The sequence below is a fragment of the Oncorhynchus gorbuscha genome, linkage group LG09 (genome assembly GCF_021184085.1).
Source record: "Oncorhynchus gorbuscha isolate QuinsamMale2020 ecotype Even-year linkage group LG09, OgorEven_v1.0, whole genome shotgun sequence".
NCBI lineage: Eukaryota > Metazoa > Chordata > Actinopteri > Salmoniformes > Salmonidae > Oncorhynchus > Oncorhynchus gorbuscha.
In genome coordinates, this window is record NC_060181.1 from 31637730 (window position 1) to 31661329 (window position 23600).

The following is a 23600-nucleotide window of genomic DNA, read 5'->3' on the forward strand; positions in this document are numbered from 1 at the left end:
CTTCTGGCATCAGTCTAGGAGCACCAGACACCCAGCAAGAGAAAGACAAACAAATCATGCCTCAGACCAAACACTTCAAAGCCTGATGCTCCCAGCATGTGTTCAGACGGTGGAAATGAGTAAAACATCATTATAAGTCTTTCTTCCCTTTGTTGTTGTTAAAGGACGAATGAGTCACCTGTGCTTTAATGCTGTAATATAATAACCTACCCAACCCCTGTGTTTTCAATGAGACAATTGTGTGTGTGTGTGTGTGTGTGTGTGTGTGTGTGCCTCACAGGAGATGTAGGGCAGAAAGGTAGAGTGGGTGAGTGGGTGTAGACAAGAAGGTTATCTAATAAGATTTTATCAAATTTCATATTTTGACGGCAGGTAAGAATGTATATATCTTAACAGCCTGGTGTGTGTGTGTGAGTGTGATTGTGTGCGCACTCGACTGTGTGTGTACGGCCCTGCATATTGGTTTGTGTTTGAGAGTGTGTGTGTGGGAAGTTTTCTGTAAACTGAGATGAAAGATATTGTTTTTGTACTTTCATCGTAGAGAAACTATATCTATTAAACAAATACTGCCAAGCATGGGCTTCATCCTTCACGAAGCATTAGTCTACTATTAGACTACACATACTGAACTTTCCATATCAAGCAACAGCAATTGCAATGAGGGGCTATTGATACTATTTTGCCATTGAGATATTTCATGTCATTCAGTTAATCTCCATTGGCTTTCCTCTCTACCTCTCTCTCAGGTTCTCCAGAACTACAAACAAACAGAAATGAAAGTTTCCTATTGTGGATTTTAAGGATACTTCATTCTGGGCCGTTGTGTCTACGTAGAGCCAGCCAGAGTCTTGGAGGGAGTGTTTGATTGTCTTCTCTGCACATGCTGTTCTGGAGTGCAGACAGTTAACTCATAGTTAGTTAGCTCTTGTCAGTGTGGCGACTGGTGACAGGTCCTCAGAAAGAGATCCACAAGGTGTTCGGCAGGCTAACTGCTGCGCCACCTCCTATCCTGCAGTCGAACTCTCCTGTCCTGACCTTCATTATAATTCCATGGCTCACAGGCAATTAATGTCTCCGGGCCACTGGAATAATGTGAGGTGGATTAACCTCCCAGAACAGACCAGTTAAAATACATCAGTTTTATCAACTACTCAAGTAATTAACCCTTCTCTATACACCAATGAGGGGCCTCGATAGTAGGCACTTTTATTCAAAGTGACTTACAGTCATGCGTGCATACATTACAAGACATTTGATATGGTTAGGAATGACATGGAGAGCAGGTTCACCAACATCTCAGTATGAGAGGTGTTATGAGTAGCACTGTGCTGGGTTTTGTATTCTCTAGACCCACTTCAATTTGCATACCGCCCAAATAGGTCCACAGACAAGAGGACAAGAGGAATACTTATGTTCATTGCCTAAATCTCAGCCTTTAACACCATAGTACCCTCCAAGCTCATTATTAAACTCTGGGCCCTGGGTCTGAACCCCGCCCTGTGCAACCCCTCCTGTACTCCATGTTCACCCATGACTGCGTGGCCACGCACGCCTCCAACGTAATCATCATGTTTACAAACGACACATCAGTAGTAGGTCTGATTACCAACAATGGTGAGATAGCCTTCAGGGAGGAGGTGAGGGCCCTGTCGAAGTGGTGCAAGGAAAATAACCTCTCCTGCAACGTCATCAAAATGAAGGAGCTGATTATGGACAGGAGACAGCAGAGGGAACACGCCCCCATCCATATTGACAGGCCCGCAGTGGAGAAGGTGAAAAGCTTCAAGTTCCTCGCCATATACATCACTGACCATCTGAAATGGTCCACCCACACAGACAGTGTGGTGAAGAAGGCACAAGAGTGCCTCTTCAACCTCAGGAGGCTGAAGAAATTTGGCTTGGCCCCTTAAGACCCAAACAGAATTTTACAGATGCACCATTGAGAGCATCCTGTCAGGCTGTATCACCGCCTGGTACAGCAACTGCACTGGCAGCAACCGCAGGGCTCTCCAGAGGGTCGTGCGGTCTGCCCGACGCATCACCGGGGGCACAGTGCCTGCACAGCAGGACACCTACAGCTCCCGATGTCACAGGAAGACCAAAAAGATAATCAAGGACGACAACCACCTGTGCCACAGCCTGTTCACCCCGCTACCATCCAGAAGGTGAGGTCAGTACAGTACAGTACAGTACAGTACAGTACAGTACAGTACAGTACAGTACAGTACAGTACAGTACAGTACAGTACAGTACAGTACAGTACAGTACAGTACAGAGACTGAAAAACAGCGTATATCTCAAGGCCATCAGACTGTTAAATAGCCATGACTAGCCGGCTACCACCCGGTTACTCAACCCTGCACCTTAGAGGCTGCTGCCCTATATACATCGACATGGAATCACTGGTCACTTTAATAATCGAACACAAGTCCCTGTAATGATGTTTACATACTGCTTTACTCATTTAATATATTCTAGTCGATGCCATCCTATTCAGCTGTTGGCGAATACTATTCTATACTACGTATTCTACAGATATACAAAATATTCTATCCACATACTATCCATAATGTCTATACCTTCCATCACATACAGTATATATATACAGTACCAGTCAAAAGTTTGGGCACACCTACTCATTCCAGGGTTTTTCTTTATTTTTACTATTTTTTTTACATTGTAGAATAATAGTGAAGACATCAGAACTATGAAATCGCACATATGGAAACATGTGGTAACCAAAACAGTGTTAAACAAATCAAAGTATGTTTTAGATTTTAGATTCTTCAAAATAGCCACTCTTCCTTTGATGACAGCTTTGCACACTCTTGGCATTCTCTCAACCAGCTTCACCTGGAATGATTTTCCAACAGCCTTGAAGGAGTTCACACATATGCTGAGCACTTGTTGGCTACTTTTCCTTCACTCTGCACTCCAACTCATCAGCACTTCATCACTCTCCTTCTTGGTCAAATAGCCCTTACACAGCCTGGAGGTGTGTTTTGGGTCATTGTCTTGTTGAAAAACAAATGATAGTCCCACAAAGTGCAAACCAGATGGGATGGAGTATCGCTGCAGAATGCTGTGGTAGCCATGCTGGTTAAGGGTGCCTCAAATTCTAAATAAATCACAGACGGTGTCACCAGCAAAGCACCGCCACAAGTTTCTTCTTATTATTGGTGTCCTTTAGCAGTGGTTTCTTAGTGGTTGTTTCTTCTTTTCTTAGTAGTGGTTTCTTCATGATGGTCTGATTCACGCAGTCTCCTCTGAACAGTTGATGTTGAGAATTGTCTGGTACTTGAACTCTGTGAGGCATTTATTTGGGCTGCAATTTGAGGTGCAATTAACTCTAATGAACTTGTCCTCTGCAGCAGAGGTAACTCTAGGTCTTCTTTTCCTGTGACGGTCCTCATGAGAGACAGTCAACTCTAATGAACGTAATCTCTGCAGCAGAGGTAACTCTAGGTCTTCTTTTCCTGTGACGGTCCTCATGAGATGCAGTCAACTCTAATGAACGTAATCTCTGCAGCAGAGGTAACTCTAGGTCTTCTTTTCCTGTGACGGTCCTCATGAGAGACAGTCAACTCTAATGAACGTAATTTCTGCAGCAGAGGTAACTCTAGGTCTTCTTTTCCTGTGACGATCCTCATGAGAGACAGTCAACTCTAATGAACGTAATCTCTGCAGCAGAGGTAACTCTAGGTCTTCTTTTCCTGTGAGAGGTAACTCTAGGTCCTCATGAGATGCAGTCAACTCTAATGAACTTGTCCTCTGCAGCAGAGGTAACTCTAGGTCTTCTTTTCCTGTGGCGGTCCTCATGAGAGACAGTCAACTCTAATGAACGTAATCTCTGCAGCAGAGGTAACTCTAGGTCTTCTTTTCCTGTGACGGTCCTCATGAGAGACAGTCAACTCTAATGAACGTAATCTCTGCAGCAGAGGTAACTCTAGGTCTTCTTTTCCTGTGACGGTCCTCATGAGAGACAGTCAACTCTAATGAACTTGTCCTCTGCAGCAGAGGTAACTCTAGGTCTTCTTTTCCTGTGACGGTCCTCATGAGAGACAGTCAACTCTAATGAACGTAATCTCTGCAGCAGAGGTAACTCTAGGTCTTCTTTTCCTGTGACGGTCCTCATGAGAGACAGTCAACTCTAATGAACGTAATCTCTGCAGCAGAGGTAACTCTAGGTCTTCTTTTCCTGTGACGGTCCTCATGAGAGACAGTCAACTCTAATGAACGTCAATCTAATGAACGTCTGCAGCAGAGGTAACTCTAGGTCTTCTTTTCCTGTGACGGTCCTCATGAGAGACAGTCAACTCTAATGAACGTAATGAGGTAACTCTAGGTCTTCTTTTCCTGTGAATGAGAGACAGTCAACTCTAATGAACAATCTCTGCAGCAGAGGTAACTCTAGGTCTTCTTTTCCTGTGACGGTCCTCATGAGATGACAGTCAACTCTAATGAACTTGTCCTCTGCAGCAGAGGTAACTCTAGGTCTTCTTTTCCTGTGACGGTCCTCATGAGAGACAGTCAACTCTAATGAAGCAGAGGTAATCTCTGCAGCAGTCAACTCTAATGGTAACTCTGCAGGTCTTCTTTTTTCCTGTGACGGTCCTCATGAGAGACAGTCAACTCTAAGCAGAACTCTAGGTCTTCTTTTCCTGTGACGGTCCTCTGAGCAGAATGAACGTAACTCTGCAGCAGAGGTAACTCTAGGTCTTCTTTTCCTGTGACGGTCCTCATGAGATGCAGTCAACTCTAATGAACTTGTCCTCTGCAGCAGAGGTAACTCTAGGTCTTCTTTTCCTGTGGCTTCTTTTCCTGGTCCTCATGAGAGACAGTCAACTCTAATGAACGTAATCTCTGCAGCAGAGGTAACTCTAGGTCTTCTTTTCCTGTGACGGTCCTCATGAGAGACAGTCAACTCTAATGAACGTAATTTCTGCAGCAGAGGTAACTCTAGGTCTTCTTTTCCTGTGACGATCCTCATGAGAGACAGTCAACTCTAATGAACGTAATCTCTGCAGCAGAGGTAACTCTAGGTCTTCTTTTCCTGTGACGGTCCTCATGAGATGCAGTCAACTCTAATGAACTTGTCCTCTGCAGCAGAGGTAACTCTAGGTCTTCTTTTCCTGTGGCGGTCCTCATGAGAGACAGTCAACTCTAATGAACGTAATCTCTGCAGCAGAGGTAACTCTAATGAAGTAATCTCTGCAGCAGAGGTAACTCTAGGTCTTCTTTTTTCCTGTGACGGTCCTCATGAGAGACAGTCAACTCTAATGAACGTAATCTCTGCAGCAGAGGTAACTCTAGGTCTTCTTTTCCTGTGACGGTCCTCATGAGAGACAGTCAACTCTAATGAACGTAATCTCTGCAGCAGAGGTAACTCTAGGTCTTCTTTTCCTGTGACGGTCCTCATGAGAGACAGTCAACTCTAATGAACGTAATCTCTGCAGCAGAGGTAACTCTAGGTCTTCTTTTCCTGTGACGGTCCTCATGAGATGCAGTCAACTCTAATGAACTTGTCCTCTGCAGCAGAGGTAACTCTAGGTCTTCTTTTCCTGTGGCGGTCCTCATGAGAGACAGTCAACTCTAATGAACGTAATCTCTGCAGCAGAGGTAACTCTGGGTCTTCTTTTCCTGTGGCGGTCCTCATGAGAGCCAGTTTCATCACAGCACTTGATGGTTTTTGCTACTGTGCTTTAAGAAACTTTCAAAGTTCTTGAAATTTTCCGGATTGACTGACCTTCATGTCTTAAAGTAATATTATTATATTATTATTATTTAAAGAAAAGCTGGAATGAATAGGTGTGTCCAATCCTTTGACTGGTACTGTATATATTCTGGTGACATTGTTCATCTTAATACTTATAGATTTCTTAATTCTGTTCTTTTACATTTCGATCAGTGTGTATTGTTGTGAATTGTTTTGTTGGAGGTTGGAACACAAGCATTACGCTACACCTGCAATAACATCTGCTAAATATATGTATGCGGCCAATACCATTTGATCTGATTTGATTTTCTTGCCTTGAAATATTTGAGCAAAGATGAGGAGATACGGGATTAGCACCATGATGTTTAAATGGGATAATCCTGCTGATATCAGAGGTATCACACACTTTGACTTGACCAACATAGTGTGTATGGATTTGTATAGAAGTCTTGTAAGTGTCATGTTAAATTGCTAAATATAAAGGCTCAGGGGAGTATTCAGCAATTGGATAGTCAAGTGCATCACCATTACACATCTATAAACACATACAAACACCCACGTACTCAGGCACCCACCCACACAGACACACATAGATACACAGGTCTCTGCTCAGCAGAATAAATGTGTTGGTTCCCTTGACAACAACTGGTAATGGAGTCGTTATAGCAGGACAAACAAATTAGTCCAGCAAGTCTCCAATCAGAGTCTAGCACTAATACAAAACACAAAGTATCCAATCAGAGTCTAGCACTAATACAAAACACAAAGTATCCAATCAGAGTCTAGCACTAATACAAAACACAAAGTATCCAATCAGAGTCTAGCACTAATACAAAACACAAAGTATCCAATCAGATTCTAGCACTAATACAAAACACAAAGTATCCAATCAGAGTCTAGCACTAATACAAAACACAAAGTATCCAATCAGAGTCTAGCACTAATACAAAACACAAAGTATCCAATCAGAGTCTAGCACTAATACAAAACACAAAGTATCCAATCAGAGTCTAGCACTAATACAAAACACAAAGTATCCAATCAGAGTCTAGCACTAATACAAAACACAAAGTATCCAATCACAGAGTCCAACACAGCAACACAAAACCAAGTATCCAACATCAAACAGGCACTTTAGCAGGCCAGCTCATAGAAGACAGTATATACTCTATGAACCAAGTCATTACTACAACAATTAGAAAACCATCCCTCTGGCCTGACAATCTTGCAAAATGAGACAATATTTTACTGTACGCTATATTTACAGATGCACTCGTTTATTAGGAAAGCATAACAGCATGGTTGTACATAACTGTTATTATGTGTGCAGGCACAGAGGGAAGGAGCATACATTGGTCTTCTTTGTTCCTCTAGTCAGTAGCAGGACTTGATGTTTTACTGTTAAAGCTCAGAGTCTAATACCGAGAGAAATGCAGAAAAGCTACATGTCCAACCTCTCCCCTATTATGGTTGAATCTGTTCAAGGACATTGGTAACAGCAGTTCTCGGGTCAGTGGGTTTCTTAACGTCCTAATTAAAGACGCATACTGTACGTTAGAGAAGTGCATCCTGTCAGCTTACCGATGTGTCATGGCCCTTATCCCGTTCTCTTTGCGAGACTGAGTACAGATGAAATGAGGTTTGATGTCAGATACTCTGGGTGGAACTGAGTGAGGGAGACAGAGGTACTTGTTTCTGAAGGAGCAAAGTGGACACACACACACACACACACACACACACACACACACACACACACACACACACACACACACACACACACACACACACACACACACACACACACACACACACACACACACACACACACACACACACACACACACACACACACACACACACACACGGTATCTGAAGCGGTAAAGATAATTGTATTAATATCTGCCTATGTATTAAATACGACGTGTTTGTTGGTTCGGTTATGTAAGAGTACAGTATCAGACGCACTTGTTACTCAATAACCCAGTGGACGGTGTTGAGCCAATTTCAGCAATTTCAGATTTATCCATTCATCGTCATGTCTGTCTGCCAATGTAATTCAGTACCACCTGATTACTCCCCAGGAATAATTTGAGACATTAAAATCAATATTAATTAGGCTGTCGAATGTGCCAGAGGGAACGAAGACAGCTGCTTGCTGCTATTACAAGGTGTACACGATGTAATAGCTGGAAAGACCCATCCAGAGATGTTTCACTTTTTAAAAAACACTATAAATAGGCTATGAATAACATTATCTAGCTAGCTCCTGTCTTTATAGTTGCAATGAAATGTTATGAAGCAATTTTGTTAAGAACATCCTCACAATCCTCCTGGTAATGGCTAGGTTTCTGTACAGCACTTTGAGATATCAGCTGATGTACGAAGGGCTATATAAAATACATTTGATTTGATTTAATTTAATGCCCAAACAACTTGTGTTGGTTTTGGCTCTCCGTTTGGTCTCAGAAAATCCATTTAATCACTTAGAAGGTGTTGTCTCTCCCAACTTGATTGAAAGACAGAACACGGAGCTGATGAAGATGAGGGTGATAGGATCAATAACATCCATCTAAAGGTGATTAATTAACACTGGCAAGGGGAGCAGCACAGCAAGGGGGTGGAAGTGTATACAGGGCATCTCTAGTAACATCTAATAACTAGCTGCTGCAACAAAGTTGCTTCTCATGGACTTTTGAAGCTGGAGATGTCAAAGTAAATGCTGCTGGAACTGAGAAATATGGTCGTATCAGTGTTGTGATTGGGGCCCTAGTTGTATTTTTATGAATATCGCAATTCTCCCATCAGCATCAACACACTGTAACTGATCTACATCCTAGTTGGCAGGTGTTCAACAACACTTTCAGTCATCTCTCTGTCTGTGTTGAGAGACGCACAGGGCTGTGGAGGTTCACTGATGTGGTGCTCAACGGAGCAAGATACATTCCTACTGACAATGTGAGATGTGCACCTCTCTGCTATCAGATGCAAGTGAGCCAACCAACTCTTTTGGTGGCTGCTTAGAGAACTTTGACATACACTTTTAAGAAAATTCGAGGAGGAATATGAGAATCAGTCTGATAGAATAACTGTGTTTCATTTGTTCAGACAGAACAGTGTACCAGGCTCTGGGTTAATAATGCAGTTCATTCATTTTATGAATACCGCATGTCTACTGTATCACTGAGAGGACTGGGGCAGGAACATGAATAAATAAAGATATGGATGAGGGCACAGTCATAGCTGCCGTTACACCATTTTTCAGCGTAATATTTTGGGATATCTTCATAGTGCTAAACGTTTCACCTCGCGGAACAACATACTTAATCATTTGTATATATCCCACAAGGCATTTCGTTGCAGAAGGGCTGGGTTCATGGAGCTTTAGTGCAGGAGTAGGCTTAATCTTGGTCCTGGAAACCGGACCTCCGTTTTTTTCTATGTGTACATTAATTGCAAATGATCATGTTTGGTTTCTCATGTTGGGGGAAGACAGTTGAAAGTTTTGTATCTGGTGAGATACAGAGTCTTCAGAAAGTATTCATACCCCATGATGTATTCCACATTGTATTGTGTTACAGCCTGGATTCAAAATGGATTAGGACGTTTTTTCTCACCCATCTACACACAATACCCCAAAATGACAAAGTGAAAACGTGTTTTTAGAAATGTTTGAAAATGTATTGAAAATGAAATACAGAAATGTCTTATTTACATACATATTCACACCCCTGAGTCAGAACATGTTAGAATCACCATTTGCAGCGATTAGAACTGTGAGTCTTTCTGGGTAAGTCTCTAAGAACTTTGTACAATATTTGCACGTTATTCTCTTTAAAATTATTTTTTAAATGGTTGTTGATCATTGCTAGACAGCCATTTTCAAGTCTTGCCATGAATTTTCAAGACGATTTAAGTTCAAACTGTAACTTGGCCACTCCGGAACATACAATGTCGTCTTGGTAAGCAACTCCAGTGTACATTTGACCTTGTGTTTTAGGTTATTTTCCTGCTATAAGGTGAATTTGTCTCCCAGTGTCTGTTGGAAATCAGACTGAGGCAGGTTTTCCTTTTTGTCCTAAAAACCTCCCTATTCATTGATGATGACAAGTATACCCATAACATGATGCAGCCACTACCAGGCTTAAAAATATGAGTGGTACTCAGTGATGTGTTGTGTTGGATTTGCCCCAAACATAAAACTTTGTATTCAGGACATAAAGGGAATTTCTTTTCCACATTTGTTTCAGTTTTACTATGGTGCCTAATTGCAAACCAGAGGCATGTTTTGCAATATTTTCATTCTGTACAGGCTTCCTTCTATTTCCTTTGTCATTTAGGTTAGTATTGTGGAGTAACTAAAATGTTGTTGATCCATCCTCAGTTGTCTCCTATCACAGCCATTAAACTCTGTAACTGTTTAACGTCACCAGATGGTGAAATCCCAGAGCGATTTCCTTTCTCTCCAGCAAACCGAGTTAGGAAGTACTCCTGCAAAATATCGAAAAACCTCCCTGGTTTTTGTGGTTGAATATTTATTGACGCAAGACATTTCAGCGTTTCATAAAAAAAAAAAAATGTGTAAACATTTCTAAAAACATAATTCCACTTTGACAGTATTGTGTATGGATCAGTGACACAAAATCTCAATTGGATCCATTTTAAATTCAGGCCGTAACACAACAAAATGTGGAAAAGTCGAGGGGTGTGAATACTTTCTGAAGGCTCTGTATATTAGCGTAGATCTTTAAAACAGTTTTCCCTTCCATTTGCTTGTTAAATGTAATGCAACACTGTGAACTGTGTGCCCTAATCTGCTACCTACTCAATCTAGTCCAGAGAAGCTGCAGGAGTAAAGCATATTGGGTCACGGGAGCACACTTTATATGCACATAAAATCCCATTCCCTGCTTGCTACAAATCAGATAGATCTTGTCCTGAGCCTATAAATATAATCATTCCTCACGTGCTTGAGTGGGTGGACGCCCATCAGGGAATGTATGAAATCAATCGTAAAGAAACACAAAGGCCAATAGACTAGTTCAGGTTACAACGGGTCTGTGAAAAATAGTAGGAGAGTAATGTATCTTGGTCAAAACAGTTGTTTCCATGGAAAAGAATGGTGGGTGTTATTTGGCAACAGCTTGGGTTGTTGTGAGTTAGACCTACATGCTATGTCTGTTAGGGATACAGCAGAAATGGATTACGGAAATGGAACATGTATTCTCAGCATTGCCTTTCATATTCATATTCAAAACCACTCATGTACTGTACTGTATAGTAAAGCATGTATAGCCTACCCTACATCTGTGTTAGATCTAATCATATTCCATATCTGGACCATCAACAACACTATTATTATCTTTTTAGTTATGAGCACAGGTTGGGGTTATGTGTGTGTGTGTGTGTGTGTGTGTGTGTGTGTGTGTGTGTGTGTGTGTGTGTGTGTGTGTGTGTGTGTGTGTGTGTGTGTGTGTGTGTGTGTGTGTGTGTGTGCGTGTGCGTGTGTGTGTGTGTCTTTGAGTCAGCAACTGCAGGCCTAAAGTTGAATTATCTTAAAAGCCTTATTGGCTCCTGTACGACTCCTTCCTCATCCAATAACTCCTACATTTCCCACACTTCCCTGTAGCTCACAGAACTGGGAGAGGAAAGTTCCCACTAATTGGACAACCTTATAATCATTGTGCCGTACTCAGATGAATGACTGGACCCATTTCTGTGCTGCCCTCTTATTCAATACCGGCCCTGTCTGTGGGGCTCAGCTCTTATTCAAAAGCCATCTTGGCAAAGGACCATCAAGATGCTTTGGGGATTTTTCACTGGGTATTATCTGTAAACAAATCTAAAAGCCAACTGGGACAGTTGAGTTGATGATAAGTGGCTTGGGTGGGGCTGAGTTCTATTTTTAATTCAATCAATTGAGGAAATGAATGAGCTATTTGACTTGCTGAATGAACTGAATTGAAAAGTGAATTGAGCCCAACCCTGGCAGTTATCCAGCCATCGCTGTAACATAATGGTCCCGGTTTCTGGTTTGTTGTCTCTCTTTCAGGTTATTGCCATACTACTGTACCATAGATGTTAGGTCCTGATCACTGTCTGTGTCTTCTCTCCCCTGCAGGGTATGACCATGCTGCTCTACCATGCTGCTGTACCATTACATCCTGGTAACTGTGGTCTGTTGTCTCCCTGCAGGTTATGGCCATGCAGCTCCCGGCACAGACGCGGGGAAGGCCTTCTGCATGTTCTATGCCGTCCTGGGGATACCCCTGACCCTGGTCATGTTCCAGAGCCTGGGCGAGAGGATGAACACCTTCGTCAAGTCCCTTCTGAAGCGCATCAAGAAGTGCTGTGGCATGCGCATCACCGACGTTTCCATGGAGAACATGGTGACGGTGGGGTTCTTCTCCTGCATCGGGACGCTGTGCATCGGGGCTGCCGCCTTCTCCCACTACGAGGACTGGAGCTTCTTCCAGAGCTACTACTACTGCTTCATCACACTGACTACCATCGGTTTCGGGGACTTTGTGGCCCTGCAGAAGAACCGGGCCCTGCAGCGGAGGCCCCTGTACGTGGCCTTCAGCTTCATGTACATCCTGGTGGGCCTGACTGTCATAGGAGCCTTCCTCAACCTGGTGGTGCTGAGGTTCCTGACCATGAACAGTGAAGACGAGAGGCGGGATGCAGAGGAGAGGGCCTCGCTGGCGGGGAACAGAAACAGTATGATCATCCACATTCAGGAGGAGACGCTGGGGAGAGGAGGAGGTGCAGGAAGGAGGCGCAGGGAGACGCAGGGCCAGTTCTGCGCCGAGGTCAACGATGTGCCATCTGTCTGCTCCTGCATGAACTACAACTCACATGAGTTTGGTAGCTGTGGGGGAGAGATGGGAGTAGGGGGAGGGATGGGGGGAGGAGGAGGAGGGATAGAATGTGCCTTTTCCCACCAGAACTCCTTTAGTTCCCAGTTGAACCCCCACCAGTACTTTCACTCGGTGTCGTACCGCATCGAGGAGATCTCTCCCAGCACCCTAAAGAACAGCTTCTTCCCCTCGCCCATTAGCTCAGTCTCCCCAGGCCTCCACAGCTTCACAGACAATCGGCGACTCATGAAGAGAAGGAAATCTATCTGAGCCTAGTGCATCATAGTGTTTTGAACTATATGTTGCATTTCAATGCTTTAGCCTAAATGGTAAAACGTTGAAATGGAACAGATCATTAGACTGGGTTGGCCTGTCTACACAGACAACTCCTAGCTTTCCTTTTTTTATATACAAGTACAATGCATCTCCAATGTTGCTCCTAACCAAATCTTATTTTAGAACTTTTGTTTTGTTTCTTTTGGTTGGTATAAAGATATAATATATTGAAGTGATTCATAGGGATTGATAGAAGAGGAAGGAGCTTCGGAAAGAAATGGAAAAGCTTTCGGACATGAATTGTGTGTCTTTTTCTTGTGAGGGATTCAAGGCATGAAGCATGGATACTTATTTTCCCAGGAAAATGGCCCATCTGAGAAATACAAATCAGAACCATCAGATGTTAACACAACTTTCCTTATTGCCAGCTCATTCAAATAGTATAGGATCTTGGTAACAATGTACCAAACGATGCACACTTAGCATTGTAATGGAGATATGCTATTTTTTTTTAAAGTGAGTATGCCTGTTTCACCTTAACTTAAAATGATTGCAGTTAAGTGCTTTTGAAATGACTTAAAATGCATCAGGTATTATTTTCTATAAGCAATTCTATCTAGGAAAAAAAGTAAAATGATTTATTTACAGAACATCATGCCAAAATATTGTTGCCAATCTTAGCATGTGCATTAGAAGTCATCAAACGAGTGTTTCATTTTTGTTTCTTTTTTAAAAATAGCAGATTTTGTATTATCATGGTTTGTGTCTGTAGATGTTTTCTTTCTGGATTTCAGATTGTGTAAAATATGAGGATGGGAAAAGGAGTAACAAGGGTTTTAAGGCTTTCCAGTTTGAAAAAGTTGCTATGTGCATGTACTTTGTGAAACTGGTATGCATATAGATGTATGGGGGAAAATAATAATAACCTTGCAATTTGATTGAATTTTGATAGCAAATAATCATAATAATGATTTTAAAATATATTTAATTGATTTAGCCACTTAAAAGTAATGATGTATTGTGTAGGCTAAACAGCTTTTTGTTTTTCCATTTTTCTCCATTCTGAAAAATTGTACAATAACCTTTGGTCTCAGGTTTTGAATGGATAGCCTCTTTAGGTTCTGGTCCCCGAATCAAATCACAAAAGATATCCTGGAAATCCGAATGCACCTGCCAAACAAAACAATACATATCAATTTATTTTTTAAATAGTACAAATTTTCCAGGAAAAGGATATTGAGATGCATCATCTTACCAAGTGAAGCTTCCTGTACTATAGACCAGCGTGGGTTCAGAGCGCGCACACACACATACAGCTCTTCACTGTATCGAGCCATAGAGGAGCAGGCCAGGATACTGTACCACTGCTATTCTATAACAATGTTAATGTTGATGACAGGTGTAATCCAAGAGTCCAAACTTCAATTGTGCCACTAAGAATATATACACGCCTTCAGCCTACGAACACAATGACAGGCATTTGAGATGTATACAGTGATGTTATCCTTGGGTTTAAATCAAAACATTGAAATTCAATGACAGTCAAATGGCAATCAATGGGTGAAAAATGACGAGATGAAGGAGCAATGAAATACTGGGCATTGATTCGTTAAGCACAAAATGTGCCAATTAAGTCGGCAACAGGGCAAAGGGATAAATGCCATGGATACCATTAGGTAGATTTCCATTGACACAGGTTAATTAAACAAAATAAATGTTGTAAAAAAAACGTTGCAATGTGTAATGAAAACGGCAGATGTTGGAGACATTTTTGTAAAGATCAACAAAAATTGTATCCGTTTTACAGGATATTTATTTTGTCTAACTTTCTTTGTTGCGGCAAATGATGATGGAAAACAACTTTTTTTTTAAAACGATGATTGCCGAATAATTTTGAAGGTACGCGGGGAAAGTGTTGTCATCACGTAGGTTGACTATAAAGGTCCACTTCACAATTCTAAATGCATACTGCTTGCAACATCTATTTGATAAAAATCTATAAAAAATTATGTTTCTTTGCAAGACAAGGATTGTTCTGACTTTCAAGAATGCCTGAATTGCTTCACCTTGCTTTTATGGTTGGCTGGCAAGTTTTGCCATCCAATTATTTCAGATCTACAGGAGTGCACAGACCTAGGCGACATGTTGGTACATGAGAATTATTATGGAAAATATTAGACAATTATTGCATTTTAGTATCCATGCTGACTTTTGCATGCTATCTGAGACATGAAATAGATAGGTGAGAGGGCATACAGGCTGTTGCCAATTTATTAATGCGGAAATTGCCTAAATGGGTAATGGAAATGCTTTTTAAAATTGTTATTTATTTTTTATATTAAACTGACCCTCTGATGTTACATCGTGACATGTCATGTCCTAACTTACAGCACGCATAAAGCAACTCCCTCTGTCTTACAATCTCTCTCCACCAGGTGTAGCACTTCTCTCATCCTTTAAAAACAGGAAATGGACAGTGACGGGGGTAAGGGGGGATACCTAGTCATTTTTTGCGTCATCACTGCATGCGATAATCATTCTCAAAGCCGCTGTTTACTTCTAAGATCACTTATGCACTGCCCTAAAAACCCGATTCAAATTCGACACAAACCTTCAAATAGGTATGTAATGACACATTATATAAACTGTTTATAGTGTTTTATTTACATTTTTAGAGGCGATAAGGTGATAAGTTGGACAGATCGAGTGAAAAAAAGCTATTTTCCCACCCCAACATTTCTCCTTCCTACTATCACACATTAGTTTAGCTTCCCCACCCGCCATTTTTAAAACGACCCGATGGGGCTCATTGCCTGCTTGAATTATGCAGAAACGGGCAGCGTTTAGGTCATGTAATGGATTCTGTTGGAAAGGGGAGAAATTGTGCTTTACAATGGTATTGACATTACAGTTGAAAGGAAGTATGGAAGTATTACGTTTTTAGTGAGCTAAAATACGGGCAATTGTACGGACCAAGGCGATGTACGAGTTTACGTGAGTTTACGTTAGGTTTTTCCAAAAACGTTTTGGGGTTTAGCTGTGACGTCATTACGTCCAGACGTTTTTATCGACACAAGATAGTTAAATGGAAACGCACCCTAGCAGACAAAACAATACATATCAATCGCATCTAATTTCTATGTCGATGAAAAAATCCCTGGACAAGTTCATGGAAACATACCTAGTGTCTGTCTTAAATGAAAATAACAAAACATGAACATCCAAGGTTCTAGAATGTTCAGATGACCCTAGAAATGCATATGTAAATATACAGACTACTTTATATCTACTGTACAGTACATATATTGTAAGTATTCATCCTTTGGAATAAAACGGCCTTTCCACAGCTCAGATGCGTTAGCATTTTTACAAATTTTAGCATATGTGCCTTTAAAAAACGATATTTCAATGTTTCTATACCTGTAGGCACATTTTATGTCTGTGAAATAAATCAAACACTTGTCCTTATAAAATATGTAACCATCTCTAAGGATTCATGTACACTTCATACAAATGCAAACCAAAGCAGAAATGGACTTATTTTCGGCAAACCACACAGACACAAGCCAGCTGATTTACTACTTAAAAAGTACTTATTTAGACAGAACTGCCACAGATTCTACGCTTGTCGAATTATTGAGGTGAATGATTGGGTATAGGTGGAGAAATCACTCTTACATTTAGCTAAACTACTACATGTGTAATTTATTGGCGTAGATGGTGGACGTGCACATGGATATTAAGGGTTGAGAGTCAACGTTAAAGTCATTTTGATTATGAGTCAATATTGGCAATATCCAATACATCTCTATTTATTCAATTTTATTTTAAAGTGCATACCAGCATTTTAATGGCTGATCATACCATAGTGAGGTGATGCCAACATGATAATGCTTTACAATGATTTACAAGAGAGTAAAACAATAATTGTTACTGGGGTTTGCTTGCCAGGAAATGTACCATATTACCATGCATGGATTAAATGCTGAGTGAGTCAACAGATAACAGATGTTCGTTAACACATATATAAAACACATTGTACGAAAGACATTGATATTGACTTGTGGTATTTATATTAGTTGTTGCATTATCCCTGCTCTTTCAAAATGATACATTTGGTTTTTACCTCCACGCTGTGCAGCCAGAAACAAAAAGTACTCTGCATTCAGATGGTTATTGGCCGATCTCTCTGCATTCTGCATGTCCTCCTAATGCCTGAGGCTTAACGTGGCAGATATCGCCATGTGCCGGCCAGCGTTCTATCTGCCCAGAAGTCCAAAGTGCCAAGTTCTCCTATTACAGGGACAAAGAGACACATATTGCACAACTATATGTGTCGTGATGAACTCACGAAGGCTGTTGGGTTACTTGTATAATTCCATGTTACTGTTTATTAATTTCTCTAATTTCATGAGTTAAAAAAATAATCCTTTGCAATAGAATATTATTTTTTTAGGTCTATTGAACAAATGCCATGTACCATGTTAATTTTAACGTTACAAAAATGCTAAATGCATACCATCTCCACATGACACGTTTTATCAATTTGGTTAAACAAATGACCAAAATGACCCAATGGACATGTTTGTTTCACAGTTTTGGAAAACTTCTGATGTCAATACATGCAGCGGTATGGGCTTTCTCTTTTCAATAAATGGGAAAGAGCAACTTGTTGAGGAAACAACCATTTATGTTTATGTTTTCATTTTTGTGTGTGCATGATTTGGTGTGGTGACTTCCTGGTCAGGTGACCTGGGTGAAGCCATGACACCACTTGAATAAAAACTATGAGCCTCCTTCTCACACGGCCCAAACCCTCTGACTTCTGACTCTGGTCTCTGGTCTTACGCTACTGTTTATTTATTTCACCTTTATTTAACCAGGTAGGCAAGTTGAGAACAAGTTCTCATTTACAATTGCGACCTGGCCAAGATAAAGCAAAGCAGTTCGACAGATACAACGACACAGAGTTACACATGGAGTAAAACAAACATACAGTCAATAATACAGTATAAACAAGTCTATATACAATGTGAGCAAATGAGGTGAGAAGGGAGGTAAAGGCAAAAAAGGCCATGGTGGCAAAGTAAATACAATATAGCAAGTAAAACACTGGAATGGTAGTTTTGCAATGGAAGTGCAAAGTAGACATAAAAATAATGTGCAAAGTAGACATAAAAATAATGGGGTGCAAAGGAGCAAAATAAATAAATAAATTAAATACAGTTGGGAAAGAGGTAGTTGTTTGGGCTAAATTATAGGTGGGCTATGTACAGGTGCAGTAATCTGTAAGATGCTCTGACAGTTGGTGCTTAAAGCTAGTGAGGGAGATAAGTGTTTCCAGTTTCAGAGATTTTTGCAGTTCGTTCCAGTCACTGGCAGCAGAGAACTGGAAGGAGAGGCGGCCAAAGAAAGAATTGGTTTTGGGGGTGACCAGAGAGATATACCTGCTGGAGCGTGTGCTACAGGTGGGAGATGCTATGGTGACCAGCGAGCTGAGATAAGGGGGGACTTTACCTAGCAGGGTCTTGTAGATGACATGGAGCCAGTGGGTTTGGCGACGAGTATGAAGCGAGGGCCAGCCAACGAGAGCGTACAGGTCGCAATGGTGGGTAGTATATGGGGCTTTGGTGACAAAACGGATTGCACTGTGATAGACTGCATCCAATTTGTTGAGTAGGGTATTGGAGGCTATTTTGTAAATGACATCGCCAAAGTCGAGGATTGGTAGGATGGTCAGTTTTACAAGGGTATGTTTGGCAGCATGAGTGAAGGATGCTTTTTGCGAAATAGGAAGCCAATTCTAGATTTAACTTTGGATTGGAGATGTTTGATATGGGTCTGGAAGGAGAGTTTACAGTCTAACCAGACACCTAAGTATTTGTAGTTGTCCACGTATTCTAAGTCAGAGCCGTCCAGAGTAGTGATGTTGGACAGGCGGGTAGGTGCAGGTAGCGATCGGTTGAAGAGCATGGATTTAGTTTTACTTGTATTTAAGAGCAATTGGAGGCCACGGAAGGAGAGTTGTATGGCATTGAAGCCTGGAGGGTTGTTAACACAGTGTAAATCTACTACAACACTACTACTGTCACACTACTGTAAATGTCAGCTACACTGACTATAACACCTAAAACTCTTTCTTCTGACTGTGGTCTGTGTTTGGTCTCACACTAATGTAACCCCACTATAACACGACTGTAACACTACTGTATTGGTCACACTAATGTAACCCCACTATAACACGACTGTAACACTACTGTATTGGTCACACTAATGTAACCCCACTATAACACGACTGTAACACTACTGTATTGGTCACACTAATGTAACCCCACTATAACACGACTGTAACACTACTGTATTGGTCACACTAATGTAACCCCACTAAAACACGACTGTGATACTACTGTATTGGTCACACTAATGTAACCCCACAACAACACGACTGTGATACTACTGTATTGGTCACACTAATGTAACCCCACTATAACACGACTGTGATACTACTGTATTGGTCACACTAACGTAACCCCACTATAACACGACTGTGATACTACTGTATTGGTCACACTAATGTAACCCCACTATAACACGACTGTAACACTGCTGTATTGGTCACACTAATGTAACCCCACTATAACACGACTGTAACACTACTGTATTGGTCACACTAATGTAAGCCCACTATAACACGACTGTAACACTACTGTATTGGTCACACTAATGTAACCCCACTAAAACACGACTGTGATACTACTGTATTGGTCACACTAATGTAACCCCACTATAACACGACTGTAACACTACTGTATTGGTCACACTAATGTAACCCCACTATAACACGACTGTAACACTACTGTATTGGTCACACTAATGTAACCCCACTATAACACGACTGTAACACTACTGTATTGGTCACACTAATGTAACCCCACTATAACACGACTGTAACACTACTGTATTGGTCACACTAATGTAACCCCACTATAACACGACTGTAACACTACTGTATTGGTCACACTAATGTAACCCCACTATAACACGACTGTAACACTACTGTATTGGTCACACTAATGTAACCCCACTATAACACGACTGTAACACTACTGTATTGGTCACACTAATGTAACCCCACTATAACACGACTGTAACACTACTGTATTGGTCACACTAATGTAACCCCACTATAACGCGACTGTAACACTACTGTATTGGTCACACTAATGTAACCCCACTATAACACGACTGTAACACTACTGTATTGGTCACACTAATGTAACCCCACTATAACACGACTGTAACACTACTGTATTGGTCACACTAATGTAACCCCACTATAACACGACTGTAACACTACTGTATTGGTCACACTAATGTAACCCCACTATAACACGACTGTAACATTACTGTATTGGTCACACTAATGTAACCCCACTATAACGCGACTGTAACACTACTGTATTGGTCACACTAATGTAACCCCACTATAACACGAGTGTAACACTACTGTATTGGTCACACTAATGTAACCCCACTATAACACGACTGTAACACTACTGTATTGGTCACACTAATGTAACCCCACTATAACACGACTGTAAAACTACTGTATTGGTCACACTAATGTAACCCCACTATAACACGACTGTAAAACTACTGTATTGGTCACACTAATGTAACCCCACTATAACACGACTGTAACACTACTGTATTGGTCACACTAATGTAACCCCACTATAACACGACTGTAACACTACTGTATTGGTCACACTAATGTAACCCCACTATAACACGACTGTAACACTGCTGTATTGGTCACACTAATGTAACCCCACTATAACACGACTGTAACACTACTGTATTGGTCACACTAATGTAACCCCACTATAACACGACTGTAACACTGCTGTATTGGTCACACTAATGTAACCCCACTATAACATGACTGTAACACTACTGTATTGGTCACACTAATGTAACCCCACTATAACACGACTGTAACACTACTGTATTGGTCACACTAATGTAACCCCACTATAACACGACTGTAACACTACTGTATTGGTCACACTAATGTAACCCCACTATAACACGACTGTAACACTACTGTATTGGTCACACTAATGTAACCCCACTATAACACGACTGTAATACTACTGTATTGGTCACACTAATGTAACCCCACTATAACGCGACTGTAACACTACTGTATTGGTCACACTAATGTAACCCCACTATAACACGACTGTAACACTACTGTATTGGTCACACTAATGTAACCCCACTATAACACGACTGTAACACTACTGTATTGGTCACACTAATGTAACCCCACTATAACACGACTGTAACACTACTGTATTGGTCACACTAATGTAACCCCACTATAACACGACTGTAACACTACTGTATTGGTCACACTAATGTAACCCCACTATAACACGACTGTAACACTACTGTATTGGTCACACTAATGTAACCCCACTATAACACGACTGTAACATTACTGTATTGGTCACACTAATGTAACCCCACTATAACACGACTGTAACACTACTGTATTGGTCACACTAATGTAACCCCACTATAACACGACTGTAACACTACTGTATTGGTCACACTAATGTAACCCCACTATAACACGACTGTAACACTACTGTATTGGTCACACTAATGTAACCCCACTATAACACGACTGTAACACTACTGTATTGGTCACACTAATGTAAGCCCACTATAACACGACTGTAACACTACTGTATTGGTCACACTAATGTAACCCCACTATAACACGACTGTAACACTGCTGTATTGGTCACACTAATGTAACCCCACTATAACACGACTGTAACACTACTGTATTGGTCATACTAATGTAACCCCACTATAACACGACTGTAACACTACTGTATTGGTCACACTAATGTAACCCCACTATAACACGACTGTAAAACTAATGTATTGGTCACACTAATGTAACCCCACTATAACACGACTGTAACACTACTGTATTGGTCACACTAATGTAACCCCACTATAACACGACTGTACACTACTGTATTGGTCACACTAATGTAACCCCACTATAACACGACTGTAAAACTAATGTATTGGTCACACTAATGTAACCCCACTATAACACGACTGTAACACTACTGTATTGGTCACACTAATGTAACCCCACTATAACACGACTGTAAAACTAATGTATTGGTCACACTAATGTAACCCCACTATAACACGACTGTAAAACTAATGTATTGGTCACACTAATGTAACCCCACTATAACACGACTGTAACACTACTGTATTGGTCACACTAATGTAACCCCACTATAACACGACTGTAACACTACTGTATTGGTCACACTAATGTAACCCCACTATAACACGACTGTAAAACTACTGTATTGGTCACACTAATGTAACCCCACTATAACACGACTGTAAAACTACTGTATTGGTCACACTAATGTAACCCCACTATAACACGACTGTAAAACTACTGTATTGGTCACACTAATGTAACCCCGCTATAACACAACTGTACACTACTGTATTGGTCACACTAATGTAACCCCACTATAACACGACTGTAAAACTAATGTATTGGTCACACTAATGTAACCCCACTATAACACGACTGTAACACTACTGTATTGGTCACACTAATGTAACCCCACTATAACACGACTGTAACACTACTGTATTGGTCACACTAATGTAACCCCACTATAACACGACTGTAACACTACTGTATTGGTCACACTAATGTAACCCCACTATAACACGACTGTAACACTAATGTATTGGTCACACTAATGTAACCCCACTATAACACGACTGTAACACTACTGTATTGGTCACACTAATGTAACCCCACTATATAACATGACTGTAACACTACTGTATTGGTCACACTAATGTAACCCCACTATAACACGACTGTAAAACTAATGTATTGGTCACACTAATGTAACCCCACTATAACACGACTGTAACACTACTGTATTGGTCACACTAATGTAACCCCACTATAACACGACTGTAAAACTAATGTATTGGTCACACTAATGTAACCCCACTATAACACGACTGTAAAACTAATGTATTGGTCACACTAATGTAACCCCACTATAACACGACTGTAACACTACTGTATTGGTCACACTAATGTAACCCCACTATAACACGACTGTAACACTACTGTATTGGTCACACTAATGTAACCCCACTATAACACGACTGTAAAACTACTGTATTGGTCACACTAATGTAACCCCACTATAACACGACTGTAAAACTACTGTATTGGTCACACTAATGTAACCCCACTATAACACGACTGTAAAACTACTGTATTGGTCACACTAATGTAACCCCACTATAACACGACTGTACACTACTGTATTGGTCACACTAATGTAACCCCACTATAACACGACTGTAAAACTAATGTATTGGTCACACTAATGTAACCCCACTATAACACGACTGTAACACTACTGTATTGGTCACACTAATGTAACCCCACTATAACACGACTGTAACACTACTGTATTGGTCACACTAATGTAACCCCACTATAACACGACTGTAACACTACTGTATTGGTCACACTAATGTAACCCCACTATAACACGACTGTAACACTAATGTATTGGTCACACTAATGTAACCCCACTATAACACGACTGTAACACTACTGTATTGGTCACACTAATGTAACCCCACTATATAACATGACTGTA

General features: G+C 40.9%; 1 protein-coding gene across 1 annotated transcript in view; it reads left to right on the top strand.

The window, feature by feature from the left end:
* Nucleotides 1–17600, top strand: part of LOC124043397 (potassium channel subfamily K member 9-like) — a 44185-nt gene extending 26585 nt beyond the window's left edge. Inside the window, exon 2 of the mRNA XM_046361970.1 lies at nt 11909–17600. Within this exon, the coding sequence (XP_046217926.1) occupies nt 11909–12843 (935 nt within the window). The 3' untranslated portion in view covers nt 12844–17600. The remainder of the gene's footprint in view (nt 1–11908) is intronic.
* The last annotated feature ends 6000 nt before the right edge of the window (nt 17601–23600 follow it).